Source organism: Lithobates pipiens, unplaced genomic scaffold (assembly GCF_037356315.1).
Source record: "Lithobates pipiens isolate NorthernLeopardFrog02 unplaced genomic scaffold, aLitPip1_a1.2 Scaffold_19, whole genome shotgun sequence".
In the NCBI taxonomy this organism is placed as follows: Eukaryota; Metazoa; Chordata; class Amphibia; order Anura; family Ranidae; genus Lithobates; species Lithobates pipiens.
In genome coordinates this window covers 408254097-408271179 of record NW_027507764.1, presented here as the reverse complement: position 1 = coordinate 408271179, position 17083 = coordinate 408254097, and the positions used below count along the sequence as shown (strand labels likewise).

At 40.1% G+C, this 17083-nt stretch overlaps 1 protein-coding gene across 10 annotated transcripts in view; it reads left to right on the top strand.

The window, feature by feature from the left end:
* The window catches only part of PTPRM (protein tyrosine phosphatase receptor type M), a 982826-nt gene that overhangs the window by 782878 nt on the left and 182865 nt on the right, over nucleotides 1-17083 (top strand). For 5 of the 10 annotated variants that reach the window (XM_077492471.1, XM_077492470.1, XM_077492475.1 and 2 more), the window contains 2 exons: nucleotides 272-349; nucleotides 2226-2410. In XM_077492471.1, the coding sequence (XP_077348597.1) occupies nucleotides 272-349; nucleotides 2226-2410 (263 nt within the window). The remainder of the gene's footprint in view (nucleotides 1-271; nucleotides 350-2225; nucleotides 2411-17083) is intronic. The other 5 variants (XM_077492477.1, XM_077492476.1, XM_077492474.1 and 2 more) reach the window with 1 other exon arrangement.

Here is a 17083-nt window from a genome sequence, read left to right as displayed (position 1 = left end):
TATAATGTTTGTGATGCTTTTGAGATCTTTATTAAACTGTCGCATGATATGTAGTACCGATGACCAATTATTTTTATTCCATTATAAAACTGTATACATCTATTTTTTAATATGACTTATCTTCAATGTAAACATTTTGTACAATTTTTTTTGTGGGGGGATGGGGGGGGGGGGGTGTTGTTATCTTTTCCTATTACTTATTTTCTGTTTTTGTTTCAAATGTTCTGTTTTTTCGATGCATTCTGGTCATGGCATTTTTAATTTTCTGTAGAAAATCTGGAATACCAGGACCAGAATGGGAGTTTGAAAACCAGGACTGGACCAGAATCTCATGAGGATTTGGAGTTAGGTTGGATATATTGTGATACAAAAATTTGATGGATTCTTTGACAATTAAAAATAAATAAAATTAAATGGCATTATGTTTTTTGTCCTTTGTGTCGTATCTTATTTTTAGGCATGATGTAGTAGATTGTATATATTATGTTACCTTTAAGTAATATCCCTTCATAGATCTATGTCTTCATTATGCACATGTGCATGACTTACATAAATTATAAGATACATCATACCCAGATAGAAACCCATTTAAAGTATAGCCTTTGGACTTGTATAAGAATTAATTTAAGTTAAACGATAATTTTATAACATAATCAATATTTGTGGACATTTGACTTTTGACCTATAAATTTGTCAGACAATGAAAAGATGTTTTTATTTTTATCACTTCCACCATTAAATAAAAATACTCATCTAGATAAAATATGTAAACTACAGTAGGATTAAAGGAAACCTTTAGTGAGAGAAACAGGGAAGCTGCTATTGAACTCCTTGTGAAATTGTTAGTTGCTAGGCTGCTCCTGACTTCAGTAGTTTGAGACTCTAACCTGGAGCAAACATGCATGTTAAGAAAGTCAAAGCAAACTCCTAATCTGGATGCTTGTTCGAGGTTAGTCACTTAGGGAGTACTAAAGCCACTGGATTGCCATGACAACCAGAGAACTAACATTTTCAGAAGGAGGAATCGAAAATGGCAGCTTCTATACTTCCTCACTAAAGGTTAATTCCCAAGGGGTTTTCGACTTTCAATATAAAAGTAGACCCGTAATTGAAAGAGCGCAGTGTGATAACATTGAGATGTCCCTGAGCCCTCACGGTATCTTTGTAAGCAGCCTTCCATTGACAAAAAATGATGCTCATAGAGAACCATTATAGCATAATGAATAAGCCACAATATTATGGTGCAGCACTTGAAAGTTGAAAGTGTAGCTATTGATCCCAATCCTAAAGTGTGTAGGTGTCGGGCATCTCTCTTTAATGCCACTCTAAGTTTCTCCAACAAGGGTCCACTTTTAGCTCTGAGTAGAAAATCCCCAAAAAATCATAGATCCACCAAAATTTTTAGCGCTTAGTTTCCTATTTTCTATGGCTTTTTAGTTCAACCTCGTACCCCGTCTCTTCTATTTGACCACAGTCAGGAGCCATGCTGTTGTTAATGAATACATTTTAATTGCTTATGCCCTGTCTTATTTTTTTCCTACTCTTTTCCCTCCTGATATATCTTCTTAAAAGTGCCAATTAATGGTAAGTTTCTCTTTGTACGCTCTGGAGAAACAACTATGGGGGAGGTGGGTTTCCTTTCCCATGCTGGATGAGTATACATTGCAAAATTCTGTATATTTTTCCAGCACTTGGAAGGATAAATGGCAGGGGAACCCATGTAGGTCTTTTTCACACCCAGTGGTTCTGTTTTTGTCTGTTTGCATCTCAGTTTTGCCCCATTTCATGTGTTGTTTAAGAACCTTGGTTACAAGTTGCATGCAAATGAATGGGGTAGAACTGTAAACCTTAAACGTCTGTACCCTAAACCAGTGTCCAACCATATTGTGTTTCATTTTTTTTTACATATGTTTTAAAGGGTTTTAGTTAGTTGTTTACTTTGTAGCTCTGTTGCGTATACTGTTACAAACTACTCTGTGAATTTGTTTCAGCCTGTTTCATTTGTATTTGATGCATCGTTACCAACTATTTAAAATGTAATTTAAAATGTGCATATTTCTTATCTCAGTGTTTTGCCTTCTATCTCGTCATAATTTCATTTCCACTTCTTTCATTTATATTTTTGTATTTTTTGTTTTTTATTTTTTTTTGTACTTCATTTATATTTTATTTCTATTTTATACAAGTTCAAAATCACTAACCCTGTTTTTTTTTGTTTTTGATAGATGAAAACCACACGAACAGCGAGACAAGCAGCTTAGCCCAGTCTCATACATACAAGAAACGGGAGGCAGCTGATGTTCCCTACCAGACAGGCCAGCTTCACCCAGCCATCCGGGTAGCTGACTTGCTGCAGCACATCACACAGATGAAATGTGCTGAAGGCTACGGATTCAAAGAAGAGTATGAAGTGAGTATGAAACCTAGATGGGTATGATGGCAGGAGGTGCTGCAAAAAAAGGTATAATGCAGCAGAAACTTCAAATACCTTTTTCATCTCTTGTAATTTCCAAAAAGAACTTTCAATATTTTATTTTGAACATTCATTATTAATTTTTTAGATTCAACGAGATAGCTACATAACAGGTTTGAAGAGTTGACACCGTTGCCTTTCATCTCCTCTCTAGCTGACAGGATGTGAACTTTGAGGATGCATAAAGTCTGATGTCTTATATTGTTAAATGTTTTTCTGACGGGCATCCAATTTGGGTTGTATTGATTACACTGTGTGCCTGAACCTTTCTGTTTTGTTACTTTTAAATAAGTATGACATTGCTTCAGGGACATGGACACAAATCCACTCAGTAGTTAAAATTTAAAGGGACCCTAAAACGTAAACACAGGTCTGGTTTTTAGAGAAAGATTCAGAAGTTCATCATAACTTAAAATACATGAGGAAGTATGAAAGTTAATTGCAGTATCGTAAAACACACAGCTGACCTCTTGTCATAATACTATAGAAGCATAAGAAGGCTAAAACTAACTGGATAGATAGTAGGCAACTTTAAGCTGTATTTACAGTATACAGTATATAGATGAATATAGATGTCTATGATGGCTTGTCTGCCAAAAATTTATATAATTTCCAGGCCTACCCTGATAGGAACTGAGCCGTGTATGAATAGCAGACACTTACAGTCAGGAAGAGTGGCCTATGCACTCAACAGATGACCATATTAGTCCATGTACAATATGCTACCTTCATGGGGCACTTTTGTGCACATGCTTGATACATACAGGATCCAGAAGTTCCTCAAAGATGCCAAACATCCATAGCTTACAGATTTTACTATTATTGTGTGCGACTGTATCTGTTATAGATCAGTCCATCTGTATCTGTAAGTAAACGAGGTCAGGCACCCTAACTCCAAAGTGCATGATAAATTCAGGGGAAGTTGCACTTTTTATTCTGTTAATGTTTTTAATAGCTTTTCATGTAAGTCAGCTTCTGGTTTAGGTTAAATGGTTCCTTGATGTAAAAGCTTATGATATGCACAGGAAAGGATGACACTTGTTGACTGATAGATGTAATGTGCAGTGTTCTGTAGCAGAAAAGATATGACCATGAAATTATTTGAAAAATAATCTCCCTTCACTGCCAGTACGACTTACAGGCGATTCCCCTGAGCTCTTGAATAACATTTTGCATCTGAGGGGAAGTCAGTCGCATGTCTGTTTGACAAATGAGTGAGAATCAATAAACGGTGCTATCATGTCATGCATTATACTTGCTTTCTCCTGCATACTAGATGCTGCTTGTCTGTGTAGACTACTGAATATTTTTTTCAACTTGTATGAATATTATCAATTGCTCATAATGTGGTAAAGTTCCCTTTCTTTATATTGTAGTTATATAAGTTCCCATGAACATAGCAGTGAAAAAATGAATTCTTACGTTGGCATCAAAATAAAGTTTGAAAGTCTGGAAAAAAATAAGTGCAATTTACTGCAGAGAGAATCAGAAAGTAACAGAAACGTTGAGCTTAGTCTTGCTCTTTCCTTCATCCTAAGCCTAGGCATTGGTTCTTTAATGTCATAGGCAACCTTACTGACCAGTAGAGAGAATCAGAATGTAGAAGGGCCCAAAGCCAAAAGTGAAGATATATTTTTTGACATACAGGGGGTCCCCAAGTTGCGAATGGGTTAGGGACTGCCTATTTGTTCCTAAGTCGGATTTGTTTGTAATTCGGACGCGCATGCGCAGAACGGCGTTTTCCAATGTTTTCTGCTGTTTTCTGATGTGCCCGCCGGCACTACCTGCCATTCGGAAGTAGGAGTTGTTCGCAAGCCGGAGGTTCGTAACTCAGGGACCCCCTGTACAGTTTTTACTGAAGAAGAAGCCTGCACAGAAACTGTTAGGCCGCGTACACACGCGCGGACTGTTCGCCCAACTTTGTCCGTCAAACAGTTTCGGCAAACAGTCCGCTCAAACTTAGCATGTACGGACATGGCCACACACGACGGACGAACAGTTTGCTGAAACCGTGCACGATGACGTGAACGGCACGTACGACGGGACGAAAAATACGACGTCCTATACACTGCATTATAGCTTTCGGCGTGAAAATCCTTTCTGAGCATGCGCGCAACTTTGTTTGACGAACAAGCCTACACACGAGCGGACTGTTCGCTGAAACAAGGTTTCAGCGGACAGTTTTTCGGAAATTCCGAAAAACCTTGTCCGTCAAACTGTCCGCTGAAACTGTCCGCTGAAAGCCCACACACGAGCAGACTGTCCGCCCAAACACTGTTCAGCGGACAAAGTTGGGCGAACAGTCCGCCCGTGTGTACGCGGCCTTAGAACATTACATCAGTAATAGTAAAGTAAAGTAAATACAGGTCACTCAGGCTTCCTTTTAAATCTTCCTGCTTGCAAATATTTTGTCATTCAAATACAAAATATTTTTTTTTTTGAATGACAATTTTTTTTGGTGTAAATATGAGATCTGAGGTCTTTTTGACACCAGATCTTATATTTAAGAGGTCCTGTCATGCTTTTTTTTCTATTACAAGGGCTGTTTACATTCAATGTAATAGGAATAAAAGTAACACAATTTTTTTCCCCCAAAAAACAGTGTAAAAATAAAAATTAAACGATAAAATAAATAAGACATTTTTTTTAAACGCATCCCGTCCCGACGAGATCACGTGCAGAAGAGAACGCATACGTGAGTAGTGCCCACATATGAAAATGATGATCAAACCACACATGTGAGGTAATGCCACAATCATTAGAGTGAGAGCAATAATTCTAGCCCTAGACCTCCTCTGTAACTCAAAACATGCAACCTGTAGAATTTTTTAAACGTCGCATATGGAGATTTTTAAGGGTAAACGTTTTTCACCATTCCACGAGCGGGCGCAGTTTTGAAGCGTAACATGTTGGGTATCAGTTTACTTGGTGTAACATTATCTTTCACAATATAAAAAAAATTGGGCTAACTTTACTGTTGTCTTATTTTTTGATTCAAAAAAGTGTATTTTTCTGCTCTCTAATGGGAGCAGTGTCAAAGGAGGATAACGGTCCTTCCTCGGGCTTGAGTAAAAAACAGGAGTAACTGTTAGCTATGTTTGTTGTGTGGGTCAGGGACCCTTAAACCAGATCCCTCTGTGACAGAACATATGCAGCCGTAAGTTGTCTGTTCGGTTGGTTGGGGGGGGGGGGCCCTTAAGCAACGATGCAGCGAATGCGGATGATGGACCTCCACGGCCCAGGGCTCAGCTCAGCAGCCACTTGGCTATGGTACAGCCCCAACAGATGCAGCCTGGCCTGGCTAAGCACAGCACAGCTAAACACACTCCTTCCCGGTTGGTGTATCTATCTCTCTCACTGCCCAGCTCCTTCCTGGGCTTTTGTTTTTATATAGGCCCTCTCTGGTGCTTGTGGGCCTTGTAGTTGTGACCCCAGCTCCACTGTTTTCAAGATCCTCCATTGAGGCTACAATTCCCAGACTGCTCTGGACACTTGTGTTGCAACTATAATTAGGCAAAGTAGTGGACACTGCCATCTTGTGGGCAATTAGAGTTCTGCATCTCAGTTACAATGCCGTGTTACAAATGGTACAGGTATTAAATAAAAAATATTAATAGCCTATGTACATACGAAATCAGTTTGAAAGTGGAAGTGTCTACATTATGATCTAGACATTGGCCTCTATAGCAATTTCCATGAAAAGAGGAGACTAGACCTGCATGCTCCACTGATCAAGCTGGTTTCTTGGTATAAACAGTAAAACAGTAGGCAAATATAAATCTAATATTAATTTTTCATAAGTAAGTCTATGTCATTAAAATAATTTAAATCTGAGTATTCTGAGTCTAGGATAAACCTACTGAACTCAATGTAAGATAATATGTGTAGTATAGTCTAAGGTAATATTAAATTTTTAATCACAATTTTAAAAAAATTGTTTTGTTGTCTGTTCTAATGTCCTGCAGAAAATGTCTAATATAAAAATGTTTTACTACCTAGTCTGAACTAAAATGTAGTTATCCAGTAAATTTGTCCTCACATTTGCATCTTAACACACTGCATCTGCAGGCCCTATTTATTCCTGTTTTGGAAAATGATACGTTGGCTTCTTTACTGTTTTTTCCCAACTCTGGAAATCACGGTATTTCTCTTTTGCTCAATAATTAAAGTGTTCATTACAAGTAATCTTTAAACACCTGTTAAATTACAATTCTTTATGGGAGTAGGTCTGAATCTAAGGAGATATTTCTAAGCACTAATGAATTAAGCCCCAGGCTTTTACCGAATAAATGATTTACTTTTGCTTTCTCTCTTTTGATCTTATGTGCACCATTGTAGCAGAATAAAGATAAGGTAGGATCAGAGAGGCAACTGTCAAAGGAAAAACTGTGTCAGAAATGAAGAATACAGTTTCTGTTCACTATATTGCCGCTTTTCCGATTTGATTTATATTTTTTCCTCTTCTCTCAGCTTCAGAAAAATAGTTTATTTCAAAAGCTAGGAACCATTTGCAGTTTAAAAGTCGCACATAAAGTTTAGCATAAGGAGAGAGCATAATAATTGGCAGTCACCATTTTAAAAGGATACAGAAATCCTGTAAGGCAGGAAAACTACACGTGTATTGGATTCTGCAATACCTACTATACAATAGGGTTTTCAGTCCAGCAGATAATAAATGCTAAAATTATCTTGTATTCATTTCTCTCTTTCTGTCTACATACAATTGGACATAAAAAAAGAAATCATGAAATAGTTTTCTTTAAGAAAATGTAATCTATATTTTTGACTCATCAGCCACCTCTTGCAGATATGACAGCTGAACACTCGTGGCATTCTTTCTTCAATGGAAATCAAATAGTGTTTAGAAAGTTCTTCCCAACACTTTTGCAGTTCCCATAAATGTGTTTCACTTGTAGGTTGATTTGCTTTCACTCTTCTATCCAGTTCATCCCAAACCAACTCAATGGGATTTTAGTCTGGAGACTGTGCAGGCCATTCCATGATTTGAAGCCTACCATCTGGTTATTTTCTTCTAAATGGTAGTTAGTTCTCTCATCCGCAGAGAGACGCCTGAAGCCTAGGTGCATGGGTTCATCTTCACCAACCGACTCGGTACCAGGAGGCATGGGAGGTGAGGGAGGCATGGGTGTGACTACAAAGCTTGGAGGCAAACATACAGGAGGCTTCCGCAAGCGCTCCTTAAGAGAAAGTCTTTCTCTGAGTCTGGAGTCAATGAGGATGGCAAACGAGATCAAGCTCTCCAGCTAAGTGGGTATATCTGGGGCTGCTATCTCATCCTCGATTGAATCCGAGAGACCATGAGAAAAAGCAGCCAGGAGGGCCTCATTGTTCCAAGCAACCTCTGCTGCCAGAGTACGGAATTCAATGGCGTAGTTGGCAACAGTTCTCGTACTCTGTTTTATGGACACGAGGCACTTGGCAGCAGAAGCGGAGTGTGCGGGAACGTCAAATACCCTTTTAAAGGAGGCCAAAAACTCAGGGTAACTCAAGACAACAGGTTTTTGCGTCTCCCATAGAGGGTTTCCTCAGGCCAAGGCTCTCTCAGAAAGCAAAGATATCACAAAACCTACTTTGCTTCTGTCCGTGGGAAATGCCTGGGGCAGCATCTCGAAGTATATCTCAACCTGATTGAGAAACCCTCTGCATTGAACTGGATCACCCCCAAATCGCTGGGGAAGCAGAGCGGAACCAGACATACCTCTTATAGAGGTAATACTCAAGGCGGGTACCTGCACAGAGACTGGCACAGCAGCAGGGATGCCTGCGACTCAGGTTGCACCGGAGCAGCAACCGTGGGGGATTCCAGGTGACCCGTGCGACTCGGGAGCGTGTGTAACGCCATGCGGTGATCTTGCTCATCCAATCTGGAAAAAAATATTACCAACAAGTGGATTGATTGTATCTTCTGAAGTCATGGCCTTCGCCTACTGTCAGAAACCATGAATCAGACCGAGACAGATGTACAATTAAACACACACTTGTTTATTAAATAAAAATAAAAAGGTAAATAAAAAAAGCGTAGTCAAAGCATAGCCAAAGTCCAGTAACCGGTTCGAGTAGTCAGCCAGGCCTGAGTTCAATAACCAGATCGGGTAATCAGCCAGACCAGAAGTCAGGGATCCAAGTAGAGCAACAGCAAGCAGGATAAGGAGCCAGAAGGGATGTCAGCAAGCCAGTCTTTAAACAGAACCGCAGGAGATGGTTTCTTGTGATGTGACCAAGGTGAAGGCAGAGGTGAAGTGAGCTGGACAGCTTTAAGTAGGCAGGTCAGAAGAGCATGATCAGGAACAGCTGGTAACTGTAGAGAGAGATGAGAGCTAGCAATTAGCCGACAGCTGAGCAGCCAGCCCAGAGAAGGAAGGGCTAAACCAGCCCGGACAATTACAAACTCTGTTTACTGGGCTGTGATCGGGTCCTCAACAGTGAGAGCCTTAATCAAAATGGAGCCTACTTCCCCCACATAGGTTAGTCTCCACTCCTCTTCACTTTCCTTACATTTATCCCATCCAATGGAAACCTTATTTTATGTTTGGTGCAGAAGAGCTGCTGGTCTGCCCCATATTGGGTAGCGTACACATGTGGTACCATCCCAGTATGGCTGTGCATTGCATAGGAGATATTGTATTTGGCCCAAGAGCCATTTGCCGTGCGTGTGTGACTGGCCCCAATTGTTGCCTTATTTTCCAAAATGTCTAACAGGCAGGGCACTATAGCCAACAACAACACTACTATTGCTAGGAATGTTTACTCGCTAGGAACAGACCCCTTAAAATAGGGAATGTCTCTGGCAAACGGGGGGGGGGGATGGCAACCATAACTTACTCCTTCACTGGCCACTATGGTTCATCTAATGTAAAAAGGGGAAGCATGTATTTGATTGCTTCGACAGTCAAATATGTACAGCAGCTGGAAGATGGAAGATACAGCAGGTTTCAATACTTACACTTACCTTTAAGTTCGGTCATACTGTATATCACTTTTTAGTCCTTCCAGGACTACAGTAAATGCTGTCTGCTTCCCCTTCCTACTGATGTTGTTATGTCTCCTCAATACATAGAGGAGACATCGTAAAATACAATGCTCTTTATTTCTCCAAAGTTACTACTGACATTAGTTGGGTGCTCCAGTGCACCTCCTTTTTACAGCATAAAGACTCAGCATAAAACATATCTATATCCAAGACACCGCATCAGCCTGTGACCGGTTTGTTACACATTTGAGCGTCCTGCCATCCTATTTGGCCAAATGGGAGGAAGAGAGTACATTGGATGACCAGAACCCAGATTCAAAACTTCACAGATGCTTCATTGGTTATTCAATCACTATCGAACAAGAAATGATAGATCCACAGCTCACGTGCCCAACTCCAAAAACGTTTTGTCATTTTACGATATAAGCATTATTATTATTGGCGTTCCTTTCCTTATATGCATGACTCGGGATATGCTGTATGTATTGTGGAGACATAATGACATCAGTAGGAAGGGGAAGTGGACAGCAGCTTCTAGTCCTGGAAGGACTAAAAGCAATATATGACCAAACTTAAGTGCGAGGTCACATTTCATCTGGTGAGCACACATCTGATTGGGGAGCACGAGTGTATTATGTAAGCACATGTGTTAAGCACCCAAATGCCATATGTCATTTCAGAGAAAAATATGGATATATATATATATATATATATATACAATGGTGTGAAAAAGTGTTTGCCCCCTTCCTCATTTCCTGTTCCTTTGCATGTTTGCCACACTTAAGTGTTTCGGAACATCAAACCAATTTAAACAATAGTCAAGGACAACACAAGTAAACACAAAATGCAATTTGTAAATGAAGGTGCTAATTATTAAAGGTGAAAAAAAATCCAAACCATCATGGCCCTGTGTGAAAAAGTGATTGCCCCCTAAACCTAATAACTGGTTGGGCCACTCTTAGCAGCAACAACTGCAACCAAGCGTTTGCGATAACGTGCAATGAGGCTTTTACAGCGTCCTGGAGGAATTTTGGCCCACTCATCTTTGCAGAATTGTCCTAATTCAGTTACATTAGAGGGTTTTCGAGCATGAACGGCCTTTTTAAGGTCATACCACAACATCTCAATAGGATTCAGGTCAGGACTTTGGCTAGGCCACTCCAAAGTCTTCATTTTGTTTTACTTCAGCCATTCGGTGGTGGACTTGCTGGTGTGTTTAGGATCATTGTCCTGCTGCAGAACCCAAGTTCGTTTCAGCTTGAGTACACGAACAGATGGTCGGACATTCTCCTTCAGGATCTCTTGGTAGACAGCAGAATTCATAGTTCCTTTTATCACGGCAAGTCTTCCAGGTCCTGAAGCAGCAAAACAGCCCCAGACCATCACACTACCACCACCATATTTTACTGTTGGTATAATGTTCTTTTTATGAAATGCAGTGTTCCTTCTACGCCAGATATACTTGGACACACACCTTCCAAAGAGTTCCACTTTTGTCTCATCGGTCCACAGAATGTTGTCCCAAAAGTCTTGGGGATCATCAAGATGTGTTGTAGAGAAATTGAGACGAGCTTTGATGTTCTTTTTGCTCAGCAGTGGTTTTCTCCTTGGAACTCTGCCATGCAGGCCATTTTTGCCCAGTCTTTTCCTGATGGTGAAGGCATGAACGCTGACCTTAACTGAGGCAAGTGAGGCCTGCAGTTCCTTGGACGTTGTTGTGGGGTCTTTTGTGACCTCTTGGATGAGTCGTCGCTGCGCTCTTGGGGTAATTTTGGGCGGCCGGCCACTCCTGGGAAGGTTCACCACTGTTCCATGTCTTCGCCATTTGTGGATAATGGCTCTCACTGTGGTTCGCTGGATTCCCAAAGCTTTGGAAATGGCTTTATAACCCTTTCCAGACTGATAGATCTCAATTACTTTCTTTCTCAATTGTTCCTGAATTTCTTTGGGTCTCGGCATGATGTGTAGCTTTTAAGGATCTTCTGGTGGACCTTACTGTGTCAAGCAGCTCCTATTTAAGTGATGCCTTGATTGTGAACAGGTGTGGCAATAATCAGGCCTGGGTGTGGCTAGAGAAATTGAACTCAGGTGTGGACAACCACAGTTATAGTATGTTTTAACAAGGGGGGCAATCACTTTTTCACACAGGGCCATGATGGTTTGGATTTTTTTTCACCTTTAATAATAAACACCTTCATTTACAAATTGCATTTTGTGTTTACTTGTGTTGTCCTTGACTATTGTTTAAATTGGTTTGATGTTCCGAAACACTTAAGTGTGACAAACATGCAAAGGAACAGGAAATGAGGAAGGGGGCAAACACTTTTTCACACCACTGTATATATATATAGAAGCACGCAAGAGCGGCTCTTTTGAGACACCAGCATGGATGGGATTGCACTTTTATGAACTGCCATAATTCTACATATTTTCTTTATGTTGTGTGGTTTCTATTTCTATTACTGACACTTATTTAATTCAGATGAAGCTGATGTATTGTAACAAAAAAAAAATGGATTATTGATCACATGACACTATGATTATGAGTTAGAGCACTTTTTATTAATAATATTTGATTTTAATTTATATTCAGCATAACATTGATTTAGGTATATTTAGCATGGCACATTTGATGTTTTTTTTATATATGCACACATGAGTATGGGGATGTGTTAAGTGCTTGCAGCTGGATCTTGTTTTAACATATAGGATTGTAGTTGCTTGCAAGAAATGTATTTGATTACTTTGGGTGAGTGTAAACTAGGCCTTGTTGGATTGTTGGGTAAAAGTGGTCCTGTTTTAACAGTGTCACTTTAATGAACAGCTAAATTTGTTAGGTCTAATTGGTAGCTCATAGGTCTATTTCCCTTGATGGAAATGTTTGCATCCTTCCAATAAACATCAGCACTTTGATCCATCCTAAGTTTTACTGGTAAACTCTTTCACTTCTCAAGAGTTATTCTTCTGTGGCAGTCATTATACAGGCTGACAAAAAATATAGAACAGACCTTTAATTTGACCTTTCACATCTCTCTCAAACTTGGTCTTTCAATGTGCATAAATGTACCACTTCAATACCACAAATACATTTTTAATAGATATATCCATGTTGACCGTTAAAGTAAAACTAAAATAGACACACAAATAATCATTAGTTGCATGCTAGATTCATTAATCATTTTCTGAGCATATCGGTCATTTATACAGGCACATGAATATTTTTATGCATCCCTAAATTGAGGTTTTACTTCCATCCACCATTGATGAAGGTTGTTATGCAGAAATGTTGTAGATTTTCTCTGGGGTAAAATATATTTTTACAATTTAATATGGAAATATAAAAATGTAAGAGTCTCTAAACTATCCAGTAGAGAATAAGATGTTAGTTATGTCTTAAATTCAATTATTGAAGGATACTGTCACTCCAGACCATTTTAATTTATGTATTTGCATTATCTACCCTATGAAGACACACATTAAGAAATTTCCTTTTTGATGGAGCATTATAGAAGAATCCAAAGAAAGAAGTCATAAAGGGACATATGATATCAGCAAAGCCTGGCATAGGACATAGAGTCCTTGGCAGTTGAGGGACCATCTTGAGACTGATTTAGAATTTATGCTAGAAAGAATACCCCAACTTGACATGGTTGTTCGTTTATACTGGGGGTAAATAAAGGATATGTGCCTTCATGATAGAAATAACAATGAAATGGTGGCTAAGCCCAGTCATACTTCCATCGTAGCTATTTTGATCTAAAAAGATCAGGAGAAACCTTGAGTAATATAGTGTGATTCTCCATCCTGCATTTGCAGTAGAAGTAAATGATGGATGAAACCTGAATTGGCAGGGACAGTAAACAGAAGAAAACCTGAATAGGCAGAAGCCTTGATATGACATAACTCAAAGAACAAGGAATGATATACAGTACGTGGGAAAATTATGTTGTAAAACGTTGTTGCATTGTTGTTGTTATGTTGAAAAAGAAACACAGAGCTGGTAGCTCTCAATGCAAGGCTTTTGGTGCTAAAAAAGTGAAAAATTCCACACACCCCTACACTTAACCACTTAAGGACCACCGCATAGCAATGTACGTCGGTGCAATGGCACCGACAGGCACAAGCACGTACATGTACGTGCTCGCCTTCCAGCGGGTGGGGGGTCCGATCGGACCCTCTCCAGCTGGATGCGGCGGTCTGTTTTGCTTCAGGAGCGATCCGGGATGAGGGGATGGCCGTTGGTTTCTGGCCATCCCCTCTCCTGGTGAATGAGAAGCTTCCCCCGCTGTGTATAGTAAACACAGGCAGGGAGGAAGTGATGTCATTCTCCTCAGGGCGGTCTTTTTGACCGGACTACGAGGAGAAGAGTGAAAGTAAGTGTGCACCAACACTACACTAACATGTAGGCACACATAGGCACACAAATCCCCCCGATCCCCCCCGCCCCCCCTCCCCCTCCCAAGTGCAGTATCGATCGATCACTGTCACTTACAAAACACTAAACACATAACTGCAGCGTTCGCAGAGTCAGTCCTGATCCCTGCGATCGCTAACAGGTTTTTTTTGTAGCGTTTTATATTTAAATCCGGAAGGCAGTGCTTGGTTTTCGGGGTCCCGTACGTGGCTAGACTCCCAAAAAGTCCCCCACATGTGGTATCCCCGTACTCAGGAGAAGCAGCAAAATTTATTTTGGGGTGTAATTGCACTTATGCCCTTAGCATGTGTGAGCAATATATCATTTAGTGACAACTTTGTGCAACAAAAAAAAATAATTTTTATATTCCTGCAACTTGTGGCAAAATATAAAATATTTCATGGACTCAACATGCCTCTCAGTAAATAGCTTGGGGTGTCTACTTTCCAAAATGGGGTCATTTGGGGGGGTTTTGTGTTATTTTGGCATTTTATGGCCTTTGAAAATGTGATAGGTAGTGAGGAGTGAAATCAAAAATGTGCACCCTTAGAAATCCTGAAGGTAGTGATTGGTTTTCGGGGTGCCGTACGCGGCTAGACTCCCAAAAAGTCCCACATATGTGGTATCCCCGTACTCAGGAGAAGCAGCAGAATATATTTTGGGGTGCAATTCCACATATAACTATGGCATGTGTGAGCAATATATCATTTAGTGCCAACTTTTTGTAAACTTTTTTTTTTTTGTGTCATTATTCAATCACTTGGGACAAAAAAAAAATATTCAATGGGCTCAACATGCCCCTCAGCAATTTTCTTGGGGTGTCTACTTTCCAAAATGGGGTCATTTGGGGGGTTTGTACTGCCCTGCCATTTTAGCACCTCAAGAAATGAGATAGGCAGTTATAAATTAAAAGCTGTGTAAATTCCAGAAAATGTACTCTAGTTTGTAGACGCTATAACTTTTGTGCAAACCAATAAATATACGCTTATTGACATTTTTTTACTAAAGACATGTGGCTGAATAAATTTTGCCCTAAATGTATGACTAAAATTGAGTTTATTCGATTTTTCTTATAACAAAAAGTAGAAAATATATTTTTTTCTCGAAATTTTCGGTCTTTTTCCATTTATATCGCAAAAAGTAAAAATCGCAGAGGCAACCAAATACCATCAAAAGAAAGCTCTATTTGTGGGAAGAAAAGGACACAAATTTCGTTTGGATACAACATTGCATGACCGCGCAATTACCAGTTAAAGCAGTGCAGTGCGAAATTGTAAAAAGACCTCTGGTCCTTAGGCTGTTAATTGGTCCGGGGCTGAAGTGGTTAAAGTGCTTGCAAAGTCTTTAAAATAACAAACATGTTACACTTACCTGTCCTGTGCAGTGGATTTGCACAGAGTAGCCCAGATCCTCCTCTTCTGATGTCCCTCTTCGATGTTCCTGGCCGCTTGCTATGGGGCAACAGAGCCAAGCCGTAATTCCCAGTGCCCATGCAGACATAGAGCCGAAACCCAGTCTGCCCCCTTTCTCTACTGATTGGCTGACTGACTTTGTTTGACAGCAGCGGGAGCCAATGGCACTGCACTGCTGTCTCAGCCAATGAAGAGGGGAGTCTTGGGCAGCCTAGACATTCCTGCAACATCGCTGGATATAGATAGACCTCAGGTAAGTATTAGGGAGGCTGCTGCATAGAGAAGGCATTTTTATCCTAATGAATAGAATGCATTAAGATTAAAAACCATCTGCCTTTACAATCACTTTAAACAGAAAGTCAATACTTGACCAACCTCTAATACTAAACCCTTGCCCAACACTAAAACATAACTCTTAACAGATAATGGGGTTGATTTACTAAAACTGGAGAGTGCAAAAACTGGTGCAGCTCTGCATAGAAACCTGTCAGCCTCCAGGTTTTTTTGTCATACTTTAATTGAACAAGCTGAAGTAACAAGCTGTTTGGCTACCATGCAGATCTCTCCAGTTTTAGTAAATCAACCCGTGTATGGTGTTCTGTAGTCTAATTTAGAAGCAAGCATAAAGTAACAAAGCTGCTCCTCCGTAGATACAGTACAGTATGTTAGTGTTGTCCCCATAAGCAAGCAAGAGTATTGTGAGTGTGGTACGGAATCTTAATTAAGAGTGTTTTGTTTTTCAGTGCCTCCAACCTTACGGTAAATTTGTGGACATTGTTCAGAATGTCAGTACGTACCACAATCCTTTCATGAGTTTGTTAATTTATGGGGTGTTCTTACCAATGTATACAGTGCCTTGCGAAAGTATTCGCCCCCCTTGACCTTTTCAATCTTTTGCCACATTTCAGGCTTCAAACATAAAGATATAAAATGTTTATTTTTTGTGAAGAATCACCAAGTGGGACACAATTGTGAAGTGGAACGAAATCTATTGGATATTTTAAACTTTTTTAGCAAATAAAAAAACTGAAAAGTGGTGCGTGCAAAATTATTCGGCCCCTTTACTTTCAGTGCAGTAAACCCACTCCAGAAGTTCAGCGAGGATCTCTGAATGATCCAATGTTCTAAATGACTGATGGTGATAAATAGAATCCACCTGTGTGTAATCAAGTCTCTGTATAAATGCTCTGTGATAGTCTCAGGGTTCTGTTGAAAGCACAGAGAGTATCATGAAGACCAAGGAACACACCAGGCAGGTCCGTAATACTGTTGTGGAGAAAAGCCGGATTTGGATACAAAAAGATTCATTTTGAAATGGAAGGAGTATCAGACCACTGCAAATCTACCAAGACCTGGCCATCCCTCTAAACTTTCAGCTCAGACAAGGAGAAGACTGATCAGAGATGCAGCCAAGAGGAACCATGATCACTCTGGATGAACCGCAGAGAACTACAGCTGAGGTGGGAGAGTCTGTCCATAGGACAACAATCAGTCGTACACTGCACAAATCTGGCCTTTATGGAAGAGTGTCAAGAAGAAAGCCATTTCTCAAAGATATCCATAAAAAGTCTCGTCTAAAGTTTGCCACAAGCCACCTGGGAGACACACCAAACATGTGGAAGAAGGTGCTCTGGTCAGATGAAACCAAAATCGAACTTTTTGCCCACAATGCAAAACGATATGTTTGGCGTAAAAGCAACACAGCTCATCACCCTCAACACACCATCCCCACTGTCAAACATGGTGGTGGCAGCATCATGGTTTGGGCCTGCTTTTCTTCAGCAGGGACAGGG